At 37.9% G+C, this 22,624-nt stretch overlaps 1 protein-coding gene across 5 annotated transcripts in view; it reads right to left on the reverse strand.

Moving 5' to 3' along the window:
- The window catches only part of slc8a1a (solute carrier family 8 member 1a), a 41,278-nt gene extending 26,583 nt beyond the window's left edge, over positions 1-14,695 (reverse strand). For 2 of the 5 annotated variants that reach the window (XM_039674174.2, XM_039674173.2), the window contains exons 1-2: positions 14,314-14,694; positions 11,142-12,999 (exon numbers count right to left, since the gene is read on the reverse strand). In XM_039674174.2, coding sequence (XP_039530108.2) covers positions 11,142-12,961 — 1,820 coding nt within the window. In that variant the 5' untranslated portion in view covers positions 12,962-12,999; positions 14,314-14,694. Of the gene's footprint in view, positions 1-11,141; positions 13,000-14,313 lie in introns of all 5 variants that reach the window. The other 3 variants (XM_039674181.2, XM_039674180.2, XM_089124929.1) reach the window with 2 other exon arrangements.
- Positions 14,696-22,624: the final 7,929 nt, after the last annotated feature.

The raw sequence follows: 22,624 nt of genomic DNA on the forward strand, positions 1-22,624 counted from the left end.
GTTATTCCAAAACCAGGTTACATTCCTAATCCTCTTCTTTTTGTCTACCACGTTCAGCCTAATCTGTCCGATGGCTTAAGAAATGCAAAATATTGTTATGTCTTGCTTACAAATCCAGGCCTGACATGGAACTAACCCAAAGCATTTGGAAAAGACACAGATTTAAATGAAGCATAGATGTCAACTACTTTCCGGGAACAGGTACGAGAAAGCTCATGAACAGCCAAGTTGATTTATAAGGGCAAACACTGAGCATTTTCTTTGTTAGGAAAAACCTTTCAAAACTAGAATGGAATAAAAAGAAGATGGATGAAAAGCCAGCATACGTTTCAACCAAGCCTGGCACTAATGTCATCCATCCATTAACCAGTGGAGAATATAATTCCATCTCCATTCTGTCACTGCTTCTGATGGGATGTTGTCATTCCCGTGTGGAAAATATGGAAAAGTTCCTTAACAACTTACTGCATTAAAAAGTCCCCTGTTACATACATCACAGCCTGACAACAGCCAGCCGTCGGATTTAGTCAGAAGTCATTTATTTTTCCAGCCGGGACACTGCAGAGGAGCCGCTGCACTGGCTTCTAATAGGAATTTACTAATGTGATTATTTTTGCCTTTTTTTTTTTTTTTTTTTTGTGAGGGGGAAAATACATAAAATATTATCACATTTCTCAAAATTCTCTAAACTTTCTGGCTGACACCAGGAGTGTCAGATTGTCCACTAATATAAATGGTTGGAACCCATTTATAGCCCATGGACTTAGGACTACATGTGTAAAATAGGCCAATTTGATATAAAAGTGTATTTGCTTTGAAAAGCCTTTGAACAGGAAAGAGGAACCATTATTTTAACTAAAGCACACTAAAAGCCGAGTTAATCAAGGCATGTTCATCACAATATTTGTCACAAAAAAAAAATCATTAAAGGGGTGGTTGATTGCGATCTCACTTTTTTCATTTTAAATAGTAATGCTGCTGTTGGTGCATGAACAGTATCTGCAAAGTTGCAGCGCTGAAAGTTCAGTGTAAGCAGAGATATCGTCTTTTATTTTGAAAAAATATTTCATGGTACTTCATTTTACTTAAAGGTGCATTGCGCAACTTTTCATGTTAAAAATAGCCGTTTTCTAACCCATACATGCTTAAACAATCGCCTGATGGGCTGAATGAGCCCTTCTTTGATCACTGCGATCGCCTCTATAACCCTGTACAGTGAAATATATAAGAGGGATTCGGGCTCGAATCTGAGACTGGGCGTGACGTCATGCGCGTTCACGCTCGCCTGGCTATGTCTGGCAGGTTCGTGTAGCTATTCGCCGCCGTTCTCCGTATCAGAGAAGACAACTCGAGCGACACAACTCTAGTCAGCTTTCCACAAAAGTAGACGATGGATTCAAAGGGGCTGTTTACACCTGGTCACTTCATGTGTCTTCTGTGATCGGATAGCTATTCGATCGTGAAAAGACCAGGGTGTAAATGCCCTCCGAAACGCATTCGAGACGGATTTGAATTCGATCGCTCAAACCACTTGAGGACGTGGTCTGTGCCGTATTCCAGACGAAACTGGACAAGTGTAAATGCATCTGCTTGTTGAAACCAAGCTATATGTCATGATATTTTAGTCATATATGACGACGCGCATCACCTGAGCAGCTGAGCTGAGCCCCTTCATCAAGCGCCGCAATCTATCGCAAATCAAAGTGAATTAGTGAAAGTAAGTCGCAGACGCTTAACACTACCATCTTCATTAAAAGTAAAGAAATGAAATGATCTTACCAGTTCTGTTGCCGATCTCTCTTATTGCTGTCTTTGCTGATTTTGAAATTAGCCGATGATTAATAAAATCCAGCTCATATCTGTTGCTTTCGGTGACGTGCACTTCATTAAATCTGTATATGGCGCGGAAAGAGACCGGCTTGAAGCTCATTACAAACCCCAACGCAAACTCCACGTGAGACAGAAAATAAAACTTCTGTCTGTCCAGTGCCGTGCGTCGGAATAAGACGAGAGGCAACATCGGGAAGCTTTCAACAAACGGAGAGATCTCCGGTCGTCTCTAGGGCTCAAAAGGGTCATAGCCTATACAAAGTGATAACTGAACGTGTTTCCATAATAATTCAATCATAAGTGGATACAGTAAGCACAGGGAGATAGATGGAAACAAAAACCGAAGTTTTCTACTACCCCCGTTTCCCCCTCTCACACAAGTGTGTAATTTACTCGAATGCCTTTCCTTTCATATATTTTAAATGACTTGCAGATTTATTACTGTATTACCTCATTATGACTGTAACAAAAGATGTGTGCCTCACAGTGTGCGGCTGATGCTCCTTAGTTATGAACAGCTCGTGCAAACGTGCGTATGTGTGTGTGTGTTCCTCCATGAACGCGCACAGCTCTGGTTGCAGTTTCGCTTGTCGCCAGAGGGGGCGTAGTTCTGCAAAAACTCAGAGACTTGCGTTTAGCTCCTTTAATGACACAATAGATTTGAACCAGCCCTCCCAAAACTCCCAAACGGAGGTAAGCTTGTACCATTAAAAAGGAAATTTATCTGGAAAAATCCATTTCCCTCTCGAATTCTTACTGCTAAGTTGATGTTGTCCTGTTGATCAGGAGAGACATAGAGGAAGCGGAATGAAAATAACAGCACTTCAGAAAACAAGACCTATTCCTGGATTCACTTGAGAGGGTATTATTTTGGACTACTTAAATGCAATCTGTGCTCCTCCACAACAAACTGGCAAGGTCTGTGATGAGGATGGCGACAGTGACAATAACGAGAGATGATAATTAAAGCCACACATCTTCTCCCAGCCCTAAAGAAATGCGTTAAAAGAATATCAGGCAGGAAGCCTGACAGCCGCTGAGCGAATGAGCATGAAAACACAATCTGTCATTCAAAAAGCTGATGAGAGGATGATAAAGGTATGTGTACCACGGTAGGCTTCAGTCATTCCATGTTATTTCCCTAATAAGCCTCACTGCAGGATGGTTTTAAGGTTTTCAGGTTTTGAAGCAGAAAAAAGGGGTGAGCCATTATATTATGTAATGGGAGTCAACAAATTTAACAAGAATCTGAAGTGGCAGATCTGCTGCTATGCGTGCAGCATTGAGAAGCTACTTCAAAATCTTACAAAGATACAAGCTATGGTATTATATTAAGTAATTAGACTAGTGTCAGGCTACCACACTTACAAAGGTAGTGAAATGTGCAAATGTATTATATATTTTGTAATTTCACACTTATACAGTACCAATCATTAGTTTGGAATGTAACTATTTTTTATGTTTTTAGATAAAAGAAGTCCCTTATGCTTATTACAGTAAGCCAAAATACAGAATCAAAAATGCAGAAAAACAATTTTAAAAAATTAAAAATAAAGTTTTTTTATTTAATATACTGTGATGCAAAGCTGAATTTTCAGCATCATTACTCCAGTCTTCAGTGTCACATGAATCATGATCCTTCAGAAACCATAACTGAACTGTTATTATCAATGTTAAAAACAGTTGTGCTGCTTACAGTAATATTTTTTTATAATCTGTGATACTTTTCAGGATTCATTAATGAATAAAAATTTAAAAAGAACAGCATTTATTCAATATAAATCTTTTCGAACAATTTAAATCTTTACTATCACATTTTATCAATTCAACATGCTACTGTAAATTAAAGTATTGATTTCTTAAAAAGAAAGAAAGAAAGAAAGAAAGAAAGAAAGAAAGAAAGAAAGAAAGAAAGAAAGAAAGAAAGAAAGAAAGAAAGAAAGAAAGAAAGAAAGAAAGAAAGAAAGAAAAAATTACGGACCCAAAACTTTTGATCAGAGGTGTATTACAAAAGATTTCTATTTAAAATAAATTATGTTTTTTGTTTGTTTGTTTTTATTTATTTTTATTTTTTGTACTTTTTATTCATAAAGGATCCTGAAAAAAGTATCACAGGTTATAAAAAATATTAACCAGCAGAACTGTTTCTAGTGTTGATTATAAATCAGCATATTAGAATGATTTCTGAAGGATCATGTGACACTGAAGACTGGAGTAATGATGATGATGACAATTCAGCTTTGCATCACAGAAATAAATTATATTTTAAAGTATGTTAAAATAGAAAATATTTTAATTCAAATAAATGCAGGCTTTTGCATAAAAGACTTTTCAAAAACATTTTAAAAAGTACTGTAATGTTTCCATTTTTGATCGGTACTATATATACACAGTGTAAAATTATAGTTCTGAAAAGGAAAAGAGGCTGATAAGCAAAAAAAAAAAAAGTAGAAAACAGTGATGAACAGCAGTAAACAAAATATTTTGCTATAATAATGATAAACAGTTCAATAGTTCTCTAAAATTAATGAACTTGAATATATTTGCACTAAATAAAACTATCCAATTTTGAAAAAATACAGCTGCATTAAAAAATGGCCACTTTTTAAACAAAATTACTTTGAATTTCAATTAAAAAAAAGAATGAATTAAAAAAAGAGATTCATTGAAAGGAACGCTACATGAGATGGAGGACAGGAGTGTGCATGCGTCAGTTCATTTGGCTATAAAGCTGTCTGTCTCTGTGCAATACAATGTGGCAACGATGTAGCATTACAGCTACACCACTCATTGGAAAAAGGAGCTTGGCTAAACTGGCAAAGCTACAATGATTTAAAAACAACTCAGCTACATTCACACTAATGAAAACGTAGTTCGCTACATTAGCTTTGCTACTTTTAGTTTGTTACTCCCCAACACTGTGTGGGAGCCATTTGATTTGCTGTGTGAAGCTTCTAGGACATATCTTTTAGAGCCAGAGAGCCTCTGCACGCAATGAAATAAAGGTTACGGCGGATAAGAGTTCTCCTCTCCATCCACATATATTTAATTTAAGCTAGTTTCTCCTCTCTACAGTAAAACATGCAAGAAAACATAGCTGTCTGTCATTGTGATCCATTTTTCCATGGTTTGTAGGAGGATATTTCCCATCTTCCTGCCTGCCCTCGTGTTACTGTTGGGCTGAAGTCATGGAAAATGAGAGAGACTAAAGTGAGAGAGAGAGAGAGAGAGAGAGGTTGAAAGCATGTATGGAACTGAAGTCATTTTTCAGGTTGAAAGCTGGTCTATAAGAATAATTGAACCATAACCTGTCAGGAAAATCATTTTCAGACCCAAAAATGTTTCTATGCTGACAACAACATGGATGAATTAATGTGGGCCAAGTACTGTTAACATTCTCTTCGACTCCTCACCAAGATTTTCCACAGCTCTAATTTAAGCACCATATTTGTTATCATACGTGAAGGGGAATAGTGATAAAGTGATTTATATAGCGGCCTGGCTGCAGATCCGTCTGCTGTTAATCACAAATTGTATATGAAGAGTTCAGATGCAAAAGCCTCTAAATGCCATTTGAAATTTTCTTCTTTAATGATGATTTTTATCAAACTTGTATATTTAAGTTCAGTAATTTCACTTAAATAACAATTAATAGGTAATTATCATTGCCATTTAAGTGAAATCACTGATCTTAAATATACAAGCTTGATAAAAATGATCATTCTAGAAGAAAATTTCAAATGGCACTTAGAGGCTTTAGCATCTGAACTCTTCATATGCACTGTGTGTATTTTTGTAATGAATTCTTGGTAAATATTGCATAATTTCATTTTGTCTTATTAAAATTTAGGCTAAATAAGCTGAAAAATTAAATTAAATTAAAAATTCCTACTTACTTAATAGACAGGGTCCACTGAAAAGGCCAATCAGATGTATCTGCATGTCACTATCATTATTAGCATCAACAGTAAAAAAAAAAAAAAAACACTAAGGCCGTGTGTCCACCAAAGCGTTTTGCGTATGTTTTCAATTGTTTTCAAATGGAGCGCCGCGTTTTTTAAATGCCATGAGCGTACCGAGGCGCTGAGCGATTTTTTCACGCTGAAGCGCCCAGCGTTTTTACTGGTCGCTGGGAGTTGAAAAATGTTCAACTTTGGATAAAACCTAGCGCTCATCACTGTCACATTTTACCCAGCCGTCCAATCACAGTGGAGGAGGGGCGGGACTAAACCACACCGACCAACTGTCACAACATTCAAACTGCTGCATATATTCTGTATCATAGCAACGAAACGTCTCAACAGAAAAAACGTTGCGCTGCCAAAACGCTGTCAAGCGCGCAAAGCACGGCATCTTCAGCAGAGCGTCTAGCGTTTTCAGCTGGCTAAAAACGCTTTGGTGGACACACGGCCTAAAGGGGAACACAAGGTATGTGTTACATGTTATGTGACAAAGAAATCTTAAAGGTGCAACAGGTGATCTGGGAAATGCTAACTTTAGCCTGCTAGCATTGAAAGCATATGATCCCACCCTCCCTGCAAATCACCGTCCAAAGCCAGGCCTCCACCAAAACACATGGACGCACACAGACCAGAAGCGAGATGACCAGAGACAATGTTATTACATGAGGAGTTATTACATTCACTTGGGAGAAACTTTCCAGTACAGCGAGTAACAGTACTACAATAACGATCGCAAAAGACTTTTTAAAAGCTGAATTAGGTGCAGAAAATTTCGGTTGTGTAGCTAGCAAAACGTGTCCGTGTGTAATATTTCTTGCACGTCAGGGTTTCCACGATGAGAGTCTGCTTGTTCAATGAAGACCCTTTGCCAAAGCCACTTATAGTTGTCAGATGGAAAGTTACGTTGTTGCTATTTGCCTCCACATTGTATGGGAACACTGATGATGTACAATGTCTGCGTGAACAGCCTGTGCATTCGGACCGAATGCAATGATTGAAAGAACATTTTATGGTCCTACGCCTCCAACAGATGATATACTGTATATTAATAAAAATACATTTAGACCGTGTGATTGCTGTCAGGATATGAGAAGACTTTCAACCAGCATTACAAAAATAAATCCTGTAAAAAATCACCTTTTGCACCTTTAATTTTGAGTGATGGTTTGTGAACATAAACACAATACTTTCTCTGTCCAACAATCACATCACTCAATATGTGCAGTTTTCATCACAAATGAACTAAACTAAAATAAACAGGCAGAAGTAATGCTCAGAGATTCACCAAGATCCTTTAAGAACAAACTCGCCTTTAAGGGACACCGAGGGTTATTCTGATGGTGGATGGCTCTCTGTGAGCCAACTGCTGATTCATGTCATCAAACCAGAAAAAAAAAACACATTTTCCATATTTAATAAAATTTTCATGACCTCCCTTAAGTGAAAGAACATTCTCGCCAGTATGGCGTCACACACATTTAATGCATTAATGCCATGAATATTACGTTATGTAAAGCTACACAACCCGACCTATACTGTACTTCCCTACTGTATGTAGGCCACATTATTGAAAACCCATCATCAAGATATTTCAGAAAAAAAGGCTGATCTGCTAATGAAAATTTCAAAAACGCACGTCCAACACAAAGTCACAAGTGTTTCGGCAGGCACGAAAACCGCTGTAAATAATCTGAATTAGTCATAGATGATCATAAGATAATAACTGGCCAAAAGGGGGTAGCTAATATGATTAATTTTCCCAGCAGAGATGGGAGCAGTGATTTAATGGTGCACTGCTGCTGACTCTATCTTTGCCTTGTGCAACGAGTCACATGAAATCAACTGACAGCCTGTTTGTCTTTGCAGCACTGAGCTGGCAGAAGTCTGTAGCGACAGAAGTGTGCCCTCTCGTCCTCTTGACTAAGGGAGGGGCGGGGGGACAAGCTCCAAAAACATAACGATAAACCCGGGAGCATCTTTCCTTCTCTTCTAGAATCAGGACATATAGTCTTGAGACCAATAAAAAGAGAGAAACCAAGTCTCAAAAAAGAATGCTGTGCCTTGTTCAGTTTAGTGAACTAAAATTAGCTAATGCAACACAATTGCCATTATGACATCATGCAATACATTTTAATTTGTAAATTGGGTGTTATCTAATCCATCTATCTACTGGATGTACCCTACAGAAACAACACACAGAATTTATTTTTGTATAATGGGAAAAAAAATTACCAAATGAATAATGATATTATCAGAGAAGCATGTAATTTTCATTGCATCTAGTCAGCTAAATTTATTTAAGTTTGTACAAGACTACAAAATCCTTCAGTAATAAGTCAACAAGGCTTAATTTTATTGCATGAAAAAGCTTACCTCAATTAAGAAAGTTAATTAAACATGATTTTATTTTTTTGGTGTTAAAGATAATGGGGGGAGGGGGGGCAGCAACCTCTTTCTACCGTTTTCCTCAACTTTCAGAGTGCTCATATGAGATGCACTGCCCAAGGTTCACTGTCAGTGTCACATGACCACTGAACGAGTCATCTAATTAGCCCGAGGCAGAGGCAAGAACTCTGGCAACTGTGCATGAGGGCACATGGACATAGTGTGTCCTCATAACAAAGGTCATGTCGCAGTGTCTTATTGAAGACCCTAACTAAGCATTTGACTGTAAAATTTAATGGACTAAAAAAGCTGGAAGTATTTTCAGGGAAGGCCAAACTTTAAAAATCCTTATTACAGGGGGAAAATAGAACCGATCAATAGACTTTTTTAGCCAATCAAAAAACCAACCATTTCAAAACAATCCCTGCCTGTGAATAAAGAAAAATATTTTGGGGGGATTTCAAAACAATTGTTTTTTTTTTTTTTTTGAGAGCCTACACGAATGTACTGTAAATACTATACGGAATTTTCCAAGTTGTATTGATGGAAATTCCCTCCACCTAGAGATTTTCCCTCCATGTACAGTGTTTATGTGAAGTCCAGTCTCGCATAAGCCAAGATAAACATGCCTAACATACTATTTCTGTGTTCTTTATCCCCCCACAACCCCCCTCCTCCTCCTTTCCCATGTCTAAATTTCATTCTTTCTCTTTTAACAAGATCATTGGCTATACACTCATTCTTGCTACTCTGCGTATTGAGGAAATGTAAAAAAAAAAAAAAAAAAAAAAAAAAAAAACCCTATGCAACTAAATCCGGACATAGCCCTAAAGTGCAGCCAGATTAACATTTAAAACTTATTCATTACTCTGCATGACAAAACCCTAAGAGGACACAGATGGGTTGCTCATGTCTTTGACAGCCTCCCATCAGGAAGAAACACTCAATGCTAATACATCATTAACAGGGATCCAAATTCAAAAATAGTGTTTTTAAGACTAGTTTGTGCCTAAGTGATTAAAGCCAAAGCAAGTAAGAGAAAACAAGGATACTTCAGTGTACACAAATAAATTGACTACCAACACTGAGATGTCTTAGGGTCTTAATTCATCTCACTTCTTTATTGACATCCTTAGTGCCAAATCTATGATATGATTTTTTGGCTTTCAAAATGGGATGTGCTAAATCATTATTCATCTCCCCTATTTTTACCTCTAAAACATATTTATTGCCAGACTTTCCTTTTGCAAAAGAATCCAACTGGTTGATTCCATCTAAATAACGAGTAAAGGGCACTGATTTGACGTAGCACCATATAAAATCATCCAGTTGTCTCCAAATAGGATCCAGGATCCAGAGTCCACATGCCCATATATGGAACTGCATCTGTAGGCATAGTCAGATCAGTGTGGTGTAGGTTGCTTACTTCAAAGCAATGCGTTTAACTCAGTTTACATTTGTTCATGTCTTCCCATTAATCAGCTTAAAATAAGCACAAGTAAGGGAGCTTTTCCATTTCAAGATCTTGGAGCAAATTCAGGGTTGTTTATCTTCGACTAAAGTAAAGTAAATCTGTTATCATTATATCCTCCCTGTCATGGAAAATATCTGGGGTTCAGGCCACCTTGTCAAGTATGTGATCATACCAATAAATGATCTGAGGCTGAGTGCCAGAAGTGTCAGAAGAGGACGAGATTGGTGAGGAGAGCCTGTTCTCTGCCAGAAGCCCCGGCGATTGAGCTCAAGCTCTAGTCGAGCATTGAAACGGTTATGGAAATGTAATTAGTCACCCAAATGAGCAGTTCTGGAACTCCAAGACATTCTGTGGCATGCCTCTACACAGATTAAGCAGATCCGACTTGTGGAAAGCTTCTACTTAGCTCATTCACTCCAAAACCAGATGCTTTTTCATTCAGTTCAGACTTCAAGGACCACATTTGTCAAAGCCTTTATTGCGTGTCAAAGGTCTGTTATGGGAGGAACTTAATCACCTCAAGCAATAAAAGTATCTCTTACTCTCTTCTGATCCAGCTAAATAGTTTTGCGTGCCACTCTAAGAACATTACGCCCAAATTTGAGGTGGAAATGAGTTGATCTGCTAGGACTTATTGATACAATGATGATACAGTAAATCAGACGAATACAATGGGTACAACAATGTCAAAGCCACTCTTTAAGCAGTACTGGGAGATTTGGGAGTAGACGCTGTATAAAAAACTATTTATTAATAAGACATTCTGAAATAAACAGAGCAAAATGGAAACATAAGAGTGAGCACAGCTTGTGGGAAATGAGAGTGTGAAAAGAAAGCAAAAGGAGGGCTGCAAAGGAAAAAAAAACTTACAGCCAACAGATATATCAAGGGAGGAAACATATTGTGGGCAAACAAAGAATAAAGACTGAGGAGATTAAATCATACGGATGACTTGGAGACTTTGATGAATTTGTCATTTTTAATTACACTGTTTAGGGCTCAACAGGAAATATTTTTTCAGCATGTGGCCAGGCCATTAACTGGAAATTTATAATTATAGCTAGAAATTCTACAGTTTATAATTATACAGGAAACACCAAGGCAGCAAAAAATGACCATCAACCAGATAATTTACCTATATGACGTTTAAAGATCGGACAAGCAGAATTTACAATCATCTCCACGTCACAGAAAACCAAATGTTTAACTTTGGAAGCCATAAAATCCATTTACACGATTAAAAAATGCGAGAGACAACCGAACCTAGAGTTAATCCAATTGGACAAGTGACAGTTCGGTCACTTGCCCCAAAACTGACTCGAGGCAAGTGGGCCATTCTTTTTGTTGAACACTAACTAGGGTTTTCAACTATACAAGATTATGTTGATTCTGATAAGAACTGCCATGTGCCATCCATGATATTGTTTGTCATTTAGCACCACAATTCAATACATTCTAGCTCAATGGTTAAAGAAAAAAAATGCACTTACGAAATCTCATCGTTCTGGAACTCCAAGACGCCATGAGTATCTTCAAAGTCCTCTCCTCCACCTTTTGCTGTGCCTTCAGTTGTTTTATATGGGATTACCACAACTCCACGGGCTCCAGAGGTACGTGCCACCTTCACCTCCATCATACCAATGCTTTCACTGACATGAACCATTGGTTCCTCAAATGTGAAGATGCCAGCATGGTCATCATCAAAGATAGTCACAGTAGCTGTTGAAGGAAGGCCAAGTCCAGCTAATGTGTCCACATGATTGGCGCCTGGGTTCCCATTGTCGGTTCCTTCAGATATGACTTTGACGTTGCTGAGATGAACCAGGAAGTGTTCGTCTTCTTCAAAAATATCATCGTCAATGATGTCCACTCTTATCTCCTTTTCGGTTTCACCTGGTTTGAAGACTATAACCCCCTCTGTGAACTGGTAATCAGATCCTGCATTGGCAGTGCCGTCCTCAGTACGATACTCCACCGACACAGTGCTGGTTAAGTCGCCGCCACGTCGTACCACATTCAAAGCCACAGTTCCGCAGTTCTCAAGACACTGATATGTGCCAGGGTCAAAAAAAATCTTGGACGAAATATCATTATCTGAGACTTCTGAGCGAAGTTCATGGATGCCCAGTGCTTTTCTGGCTTGGTCCGCAGCATGTTTTTTTAGTATATTGCCCGCACCAGTCATAAGTCTAGTGGCCTGGCAGCGATAGAAAGCACGACTCTTCTGCTGCTGGCTGAGGACGTGGTAGTTGGCGAGCTCAACCAGCTGCTCCATCTCTTTTTCCGGATGTTTCTGTTTCAGTTCCTTCAATATCCTTACCATTTCCTTTCTGGCCTCATCCTCATCCATGTCTTTATCTTCAATATCCACCGCTCCGTCTAAGAACTCCTCGCCGTGAGAGTTAAGCATCCCACCGTCCATTTCAATATCCGCCTTCGACTGGAGCTCCGGCTCACCTTCGGTCTCGATGATCATCCCTCTTTGTTTTCCGACTCTGTAACGTTTGTACACGTACTTGTAGAAAAGAAGTCTGCGGTCTGCAACCCAAGCAAAAAGGACACAAATTGGAAAGAAAAAGAGCGTGAGCAGTCCCTCCCAGACTTCCACGATACCTGGGGAAATCACCGCCAAGATCAGATAAAGCCACGTATATGCAAAGATACTCCAAGTAGCGGTGACAAAAAACACCCGGAGATGCTTGACCTTCCGATGCTCTCCTTCTGGTATCACAGAGACGCAGAGACCGATGATGACAAACATATTAAAAGCTGCACTCCCAACAATGGTGTTTGGGCCTAGCTCGCCTGCGTCAAAGTTGTGTCCACACACTTCTACCACGGAGAGCAGAATCTCTGGGGCTGATGAACCCAGAGCCATGAGAGTAAGATTCGAGACCGTTTCATTCCAAATACGAACAGTAGTGGTTGTGGTTTCTCCGTTTGGCTTCTTGATGGTAATCTCTTTCTCCTGTGATGTGATGACCTCGATGGAAGCCATAAAGCGGTCTGCAATGATGGATACCCCCAGGAACATGTAGAACAAACCAACAAAGTACACAGTGGCTCTGGCCAACTTATCCCCAAAAGACGGGTTGTTTGGCATCCACATTGGCAAGATCACTCCCTCTTTGCACTCAAAACTACCACCACATGTCTCTTGTGAAGAGGTTTCGTTGGGAGAAGTCTCTACATCTAAGCTTGTTTTAGAGCCGCCTGCAGTAGCTGGCATAAGCTCATTGGAGAAAACTAAGAGGAAGATGATGAGGTTTAGAGTGAGAGAAAAACAGAATGAAGTCCCAGATTGGCCCATGTTCCTAGTGAGGTATATTGTCCCTGCTCCCCCGTAGCCTGTGAGGGAAGAAAAATTGCGGAGAATTGTTAAGAATGACACAACAGCAAAATGGTTGACCAGAATTAAAGAAACGAAGCAACAGTTAGTTCTGATGCTCAAATTTGATTGGCCGAGTAACGTTTAGAGAGCTGATATTTACAGTTTACAGTAACGGCACTGGGAAGTTTCACCATTTGTATACATGCTTGTCTGTTTTCACAACATCCCAGACCTGAGTATGCAAGCAATGCTGAGTGTAAGTGGAGTTTGCTTGGAGCAAGAAACGTTTTTCTCTAGCTCCATGTTCGCTCAGAATGGGGAAAACTGCGAGGAAATGGAAAACCTGAAAAAGAGTTGGCCAAGAGTGATTGCAGAGAGTGTTGTTGAGTGGGGGAGTGTAACCGTTGTCACTCAACTCCACTTATATGTTCCAGACTGTTTTTTAGACTGCGAGCTGCTTGGTGACATGAATGTTTGATCTAACCGTTTTCTTTGGTGGAGAAGAAATATACAAACTAATAGGTACATTTTTGTCTGAAATATATTACAAAACTGTATTATAGAACCAATAAGGTGTTCACAGTTGTGCGTACTGAATATCAGTGCAGCTGAGATTACCTGTGGCCTGTACTCTTCCTTGTGTGAAATTTAAAAGAGTGTCTGTTAATTAATTCTAAAGTGGGTGACCTGGTTAAGCTTGATAATGGTGTTGGCAGGCGGATATTATGTTGCACACCAATCATTCAAACAACACACCGATTTATACAACAGCTGTTTTGCATAAAATAGAAAAAATATTTTAATTATATACAAATTAATATTTTAGCTTATAAAATAAAATAAAATAAACAGGTCACCGATTATGGTCAAGATGGTCTATTGGCAATTATGCAATTTTTAGGTCAGACTGCTAAACCACCTGAACACCAGCTTGCAGGATGTGGGACCATCCAATCCAGTACACCATTTTAGGCTGATTATTTTTTCGGAAAGTAAATAACAACAACAACAAAAAAGAAGTTTTTCATGTCATAAATGTGCAATACACTGCAGAGAGAGCTATAATAAATGAAGGATGGTTTCTGAATGGAAAGATGTGCAAAAGATCTGATTAACTGGGTTTGAACTAAACGCTCTAGAGTGACATTTGTATCTCAACTCACAATAAAAAAATGTAAAAAACAAATACAATGAATTTACATTCTCCCTATTCAGCCATAATAGGCAACAATAATCCATGGCAAATACATTCACTGTATTTACATACTACACCTGCAGACAGTCTGAAAAATAGTAAACATATGTAAAGTGCAAAATACATCAAGCTGTACCTTTTAAAACGAAATGCTGTGGAGATGTGAAAGCCGCCACACGTGGACACAGTTGTGATAGTGACCCTCGGAGATTCCGGCTAAACAACCTCAGTCACCCGGACCGTTTATCGGCAGCGCTCATTTGCAAAGTACCGCGACCGTTCACTCTCATCCTCCAGGAGTTGAATCGTTCCGGTAACGAGAGCCGTGTGTGAGACACGCGATTCATTTAGAGCTGCACATGGAGAGAGTGCGGAGGAGAGTTGTAGGCTACTTTTCCTAGTGCTGCAAGCATATTTTCCGATTTCCGTACAGATTCGCATTTCTGACCGGAGGAGGGGAGACTGTGTTCGGATGGCTGGAAAGTGCAGTGGCTTCGTGCCAGACCCCCATGAGCTGATAACACACTGAGAGCACACGCAACTCAATACTACTCTCTCTACAACACAGTCTCGTCTCTATCCAAGTGATAGGCTAAAAGATGTCAGAAATTACATTTTCCATTATTAAGAGACATTTGTCCCCTTGATGTGATTTTCAGTGGCTTAACGTTACCTTTCTGATAGCATATTTTGACATTCTAGTTGATTAATTATAGGCTAACATAAATTCGATAATTAGCCAACTGAGAATTTAGACAATCTATAATTTAATCAATATTTAGGCTAAGGCTACATAAAAAAAAGTAATTGACTGGAAAGTAAACTGTAAAGACCATGAAATTAAAACCCACATTTTGTGATAAGTGTAACTTCACAATTTCCGAAGAAACCGGAAGGCCTGGGGCTTTGCTATGCGGCTAAGGTATGTAGTCAGTAGTCACTAGGGTGTGGGCAGTTGGTTCTGGTAGCTATAGTTGTTAATATCGGCGAAAATTTCCCTGTGTCTCACACATAGACTGTAAAAAAATAGGCCTCACACTTTTGTTGCTCCACATCCAAATTTAGGTTCTGGGAACGTTCTCGGAATGTTAGTTTTTGGTTTTAAGGTTAAAGGAAACGTTCCTGGAACATTCTCCTTATGTTATAAAAATGGAAGCTAAAAATAACATGAAACGTTCATAATGTTCTTGTTTGGTTCCCAAAAAAATAACCTCATGGGACCATTCAGGAACGTTAGGGGAACGTTCTTTGTATGCTGGGCGCTTGCTCGCCCCACGTAATTCCACTTTCTGCCCTGCATTCACTCCGATTTGGCTCCGAAGCCATAGATAGCCTACGTCACATAACATAGGCCTACTGTAGACTACATGTGGAGTGAAACACCAAACTTGATGATTGTACTACTAGTATTATCACTTTCAGCACTTAGGAGTGTAGGTCTATGGGTTGACTAAACTAAAACCATAAAATGTTTTTATTCCTTGAAATAAAATAAACTTGTATTTAAACAAATTTAAAAATACATAGCCTATATTTAACACAAATGCTTTAATTCGTTTTCTCAAATAGAAAATGGAGCAGTATCTTAATAATCAAGTACAGTCTCACATCCAATCACAAAGTGTCAAATTCTGTAAGGTTATCTTAGTATTATACATTTTAGTAGCCTATAGGCCTATATAAATCATTTCTGTATTATATAATTTGCTGTTTTGCTGATCATTTTTAATCATTTTGCATTTTCAAGGCTCCCTTTACTTTGGGATGCATGTGCATTCAACAGAAATGTATGCTTTCAGCACTGAGCCATGCTATGCAAGCTCCCTGTCTGTGTTTGTCAGTTACTGCAGAAAATACACGTTTTTTGCCCTATCTTGAGTAAGTGTTATGCCATGCCAGGTCACATTTGCCAGTGACGTGATCTCTGTCGTGATGTATCTCCCTGCGTTAGACCAATATGACCTGAAGGGCCTCCATTAATTTGAATCATGTTTCTTATTGTGCCTTGCCGATGGCTCCCTAGATGGAAACAGTGCAGATGCAAAGCGATGGAAATGCAAATATGTGCATGTATACAGTATAGAGGTTGTCTTGCATACTCGTACACAGTGCGATCTGTGTGTAATTGGTTTTGGGAGTTGACTTAGAATTCAATTTTGGGTAAATGCACACATGCAAGAGATGGCAAAGAAAAAAGTAGCATCCGAAGCGTCTAAGCGAAAAAGATAATTGATGTATTCCAGCAGGATCAGAATGAATTTGAACCTCTATGACATGCATGTGTCATATGAATCCATTTAAAATCAAATAATTTTAGTAATTGTATATATGTATATTATACTGTATATTTATATACAGTAAGAAAAGACTATATCACAACTCCCATTTGATGCCAACTTAAAAGCTTTACCTAAATAGCATTTGCCAGAAGTCTATAAGAACAATTCATTACATGTATTCAAAAAGATGCCAATAAAATGATTACTCTGCATTTCACATTATCTTTCAGCCTCAAAATGTGTCCTACGCAGAACAGAAGCAAACACAAAATGTCCGAATGCAGCTTGCCGTGAACTTTAGGCTACATCTGGAGGCTTTTGCTGTTGTGGGCTGCTTTCACCTCTCCACAACTGTGAGACGAGGAGGGGAGGCCTTGAGATGGAGTGAGCTCACCGTTGACTCAGTGAGGTTATTCTCTGTAAGATGACTATTTGTGCTTGCAGTTCCACAGGCATACCTGAATCTTATGCCTGACCTCCTGCCAAACAAAACCTGTCCACTGTAAAACAAATACATAAATAAATAGCAACAGTATGTTGTCACTTGCTCATGGGCAGTCTGTCATAGTCATGTCATGGAAGAACTAGACTTTTCCTAACTCTCTCACTGGTATGGATGAGCTATTTACTGGGCTGAAAGTCTGAGAGTAAGTAAAATCTATACATCAGCTGGGATGATGATGATGCATATTGCTGTTTTTTATATTTTCTCTCTCACTTTTCCTCTGTTTGCCTTGGCTAAGCAACTCGCTGGCCCTTAAATGGAAAATCAGATTGAATGAAGTTCGAATCACACCATAAAAACATTGTCACCGTTAAAACAATATAACTTCCAAGCAAGTAAAAAAAGGAAAGATGATTTTGCCACAAATGTCGAATAAAGTGAGAATATGAATCAACATATATAGTATATATTATCCCTGTACGTTTTTTAAAAGACGACTGGTTAATTTTTCAATTTCTTGGTGAAACTATACCATATATTTTCAGATTCTATTCCTCATATTTTTATTTTTGGAGGTTAATGTGAGGAATAATCAAATTCGGGAGAAACTAATTTTCTTAGCCATCCATGATAAACCTCTGACGGTAAATTTTCCACTGAAATAAAACATGATAAAAGACGCCTGATTTACATTAGTAAGCATCAGATTAACATCTCGATCCAAACCACAAATTATATTCCAGTTCCAATTCCAAATAAAGTAATCAGCCAGCTTGCAAGTAACATTTTATTTACAAAAAGCCAGATTTTATTCTCATTTAGCACTTGGCAACTGTTGAAATGAATTTAGCTTCTTAAAAATATGTTGCATGATTTATTCACTTTCAAATAATTCTACAAGAAATTTTATATTAATTCCCAATTTCCTTTTTTGTTGTTAAAGCAGTTGTTTAACTTAATGACGTTTGAGCATTCAGAAATTTGATCATTTAGAACATTCCACAAAGCAATAATCAAAATACAATTATGATCCAACTGCAAATGATGCCATCTAATAAGTCATTAGTCCTTAAAGCCATCTAATAAGTCATTCATCCAATAAAACAATGGCTTTGAATGCAACTCTGCCTACCTAGAGATCCCTGAAGCAATCAATCCTATATGGACTCACCTCCGTATTCCCTGTGGTGCTGTGAGAGACTGTCTAGGGAGAGGAGCGGTGGCCGATAACCTGTCTAAATTTAACAGAAACAGGCATTGTTTCTGGCCTGGTGGGCCCAGTGAGCGCCTCTAAACATGGACAGCATAGTTGGGTTGTTGCTTATCGTTCTCCTCTCCCTCAGCCACTTCCATACAAGGTTGTGCTCGGAGCCTGTCACTTGCTACCCTGTCTGTGAAGCTCTGCTATCTGCCAGCTTCTTGTCCTTAACAGACACGTGCAAGATAAAGGGGCTCCGCTGGCAGGTATAGCTTTCTTCTCCCCCTGTGTGCGTGTGGCAATATATGTGTCTGTGTGTGTGTGTGCAACGAAGGCAGGAATGCGCTGAGGACGTAAGAAGCACTCCTGGTGATTTTCCACAGTTCCCAGGACCCCAGTCATGACATATTCTGATCCCGTGAGACATCCTGAAAGGTTTAGAGAAGCTGGCTTACATTCATTGTTATTTTAGTATCATTGAGAGACTGTTACAGTTTCAATTATTAGTTTTTATTATATTTTTTCTCTTTTCATTTAAATCTTAGTTCAATGTTTAGTTTTTTTGTATTTTTAAATGACTTTAATAAACCAAGGTTTTAGTTTTAGGTAACTATAACAACCATGCTTACATCCTTCAGTTGGAAGAGGCAGATGCAGCTCATATACTGGAGGCAAGAGGCAAATACATTATGAAATGTGACAGGCCTCCTGCAAAAATCATTGGTTGCACTTTAGAAACTACTGTATAAGTAAATTTGCTGTAAAAAAATATTTTTGGTTCAACTTAAAAAAGTAAGTTTGGTTGCTTTAAAATTTTGAGTTTTTTGAAAAGAAAAATTTGAGTTAATAATGAAGGAAATTGGTTTAATAAACAGAAAGTCAAAATATTATGTTATCTGAACCGCATTAACTAAGTTGATTTGACAAAAGATACAAAGTTGTGATAATAAATCATAAAAATAATAGTTTACAGTGTCTGTCAACTAACTTTTCTTATAGTCTTCTTACCTGCTAACATTTTATTAAAATCTGCTAGCTTTTTTTAATTTGATGCTCCTCCAACAAACATTCTTAAATTTACAGCAATTTTAACACTAATTCTACCATCTAACCCTAACCTAACAGTCTAAGACTGAAAGTTAGTTGGCATGTACAGTAGTTGCAAAGTTACTTGGTAGAATGTCTAAAGTGGACCATAGCAGTAAATAAGCAAGTCATTATTACCATTTGGTATCAGTATACATCATGCCTCCAAATCAGTGCATTTAAATTTAACATGCTGTGGCATGAGTTGAGTTGCATAAGGGCAAAGTGATATAACACTTTTAGGCACTTTAGACGTATTGCGTTTTGACGTCTAACTGGGCTCTATGAGAAGGGCACATAAAAAGCACATGGACTTGCAAGCCCATGAATCATGACCGTGTTTGGCTAAAATGCAAAATCCTATAAACATCAACGGAGCAGCTACATTTCAGTATGCCACAAATGCAGGAAAAAGCATCATGTGTTTGACTTCATATTCTCTGGTTTTGAATTTGTTAAGGGATTTTATCAGTGTCTTTAATGCTATTTCTGCCCTTTATCATATAATCAAGTGATAAAGTGCACTTAGGCAAGTACTTTGTTGCCAATCTTATCACGAATTGCTGACATTTTAAGTTCAGAACATTTTTCTCCTCTATGGTATTTATTTACATTTTGACATAGGACAACATTAATTTTAATGATGTTTAAATAATTGTGTGGTAAGAAAAACTAACTTAAAATGGTCAAATTTGACATTTTTCAAGTCAAGAGACATTTTTATAATGACCCCCCGCCCCCCAAAAAATAATAAATAAATAAAATGTATTATTTTGTCCCTATGTCAACAAAGACTACATGTTCAATGAAGCGAGAATAGAGAATAGAGTTGAATGTGCAAGCGATAGGCTATGGAAGAATTTATAAAAGCTCTATGAGAGAATACAACTTACGTAAGTAGTCTTTATATCTTCTTGATCATCTTTCTCTAACGTTGATGCCACATTATCAGCACATTCCATCATTGCTGTTTTTCAGTTTGACTTGATATATCCATAGATGATGATCTGACTGTATAGTCATGTCATGTGATATGTATGACTTTTTTGCAGCAGTGCAGTTGTCCGAGGTCCATTTCAAATTGCCTGAAGGTACCCTGTGCTTTATTTTCTACATATTATGATGATTCATGATGCCCAGTCCTGCTATGTCATGTAGGATACACAGTCTCATGTAGGAAGAACATATGAAGTGACTAACTTGGAAAGTCATATGATTTGGTTTGTGTGAGCGACCATAGACCCTTAATCTGAGCTGTCAGCACCCATAAAAACTGTGATTATGTGATCTTTCTTCAAGTTTGCTGAAAACAGCAGTAATGAATCTTCATCTCATAAGTGATTAAACAACTTTGAAGTTTGTTAGATTAAGAATTATCCACCCTGTAGCGGCAATGACGCGGTCATCGCCGGTATATAGGGCGGCAATGATTGTCACAAACACACGCTCAATTTTTCATCTCTCGTTTTCTGTTTCAGATAAAGTGTCGTTATATGATGTTTGTGTTACATAAACCTCCATCCAACTCTTCATTTAGGGCACATACATTGACCTGAAGGTCATAATAATAAAAACAAAACATCCAAATCAGCATTTTATTTACATTTAATAAAGTGATCTTCCAAAAATCTTTTTTTATAACACTGCCAAACTTATTGTAAGGCCCCTAAGGCTGAAAAACATGTTTGCTTCTTGCCAACAAATACTGAGGTGAGTCAGAGACCGCTTGCTACCTCTCGATACTAAACAGAGATTTCATGAAACAAATCAAAACTGAATTCTCCCATTACATCTGTGACGCATATTAATATTCCAATCAACAGCCGTGAAAGAGTTTTTTGACATCCAGCATACATTCTTTCCTGTTGATGTAAAATGCAATGTTCCTCTGATTAAAAATATTCCTATCATCTTCTAATGTACCAGCCAGAAAATGTCCACATGTTTGATCAAAGCTTAGGACACATCTTGAGTCTTATCCTTGTTGAAGTTCCACTAGATCAACTATTTTTAACCACAGTTTCAAAACGTTGAGGGCTGGGTGACAGAGAATCAGGCTCTGAAGTATCCATGAGATTACAGAGACACTCACACCTTAGCTATTTTTTTCTTTGTTCATTTACTTTCCTATGCGCTTGTGCAATGATGGTGTCAGTGGAAATGGCATGTTGCGGAGTGTCTGCTTTTTTGGGAATAGTTTTTAGTTCTTGTTAGTAGCTTACCATTAACTTCTCTTATAATAAACAAACTGAAGAAACTGAACCAAATGCAAAAAAAAAATAATTTATTATTGCAATAGTGTTGATACATTTTAATACATACATGGCCACAGTTGGAAAAAAAAGTTAGTAATAGGCTAAAACATTTTTACACGAAAAGGCTATATAAAAAAATACATCTCAACAAAATGCATTTCAACACCAATGTTCCATGTAATAAATCAATGTAAAAAAAAAAAAAGAAAAAAAAAAACCAACAACATCCCGACTATGCTATTTAGAAGTGCATCAAATATTATTTGTATACTTGACTTTAAAACATTTATGTGTCTCAATCTTGTCTGACATCACTGTTTCCGGGTCCAAAATCCGGCTCTATCAGGTGCCGAAAGCAAACATCAAATGATGCAAATATACACCGTGTGCAGTAATACTACAAAGAAAAAATCTTGATCCTAACCTTTATCTCCATACCGAATTCTCAGATGGTTAGACAATTAGTCTGTTTATGAGTTTACATGTTATGTATTAGTTTATCAATTATTAAAATATTAAAGTCTGGGATGCCCTGAGCCTGTAGACTTTTAAAAGGCTTAGTTTAACAAGGTTTGTTGTCAAGGGAAGAAGGAAGCGGGAAACAGCAAACAGTAAGATCAACTTTAATCACAAAATAAACATAAAGAACAAAACGAAAGTATAGTAGCAGCGGACAACACGGACAACTGCCGCGTAACTAAAACAAAACAACATAAAGTCCAGGCTTGGGAGGTATTCCAGAAAGCAGGTTATGTGACATACAGGGAAGTTTATCAGTGTAAACTGATAACCTCAGCTTTAAATTCCAAAAAGGAGGGTGATTAATCCTGTTTCAGAGGTAGGCTCCATGATGAGGCTCCAGAGCATAACAGATTTCACACAATATAATTATAGTTATACTGTAGCCTAAATAACTTTACATAAAGCAATGTTATTTTACTCTAATTTACTTATTTTATTCTCTTCTCACACATCGTCAATGAATCCCATCCTCATGTTAATACACCCAACTTTACAGCACAACATTTTTTTTTTACAGCCTGGTCTAAAAAGTGGTTTTAGTCTATATAGCTAATTTTCCCCCTTCATGACAACTGTGAGGAGGATGATTTTTTTGTATAACTCATCCGTTTAAATTATATTGAGGCTTAAAGTTCTGCATAAATAATGGCATGGCCTCTTGG

This window comes from Pimephales promelas, chromosome 21 (assembly GCF_988280905.1).
Source record: "Pimephales promelas chromosome 21, fPimPro1.hap1.1, whole genome shotgun sequence".
Taxonomy (NCBI): domain Eukaryota; kingdom Metazoa; phylum Chordata; class Actinopteri; order Cypriniformes; family Leuciscidae; genus Pimephales; species Pimephales promelas.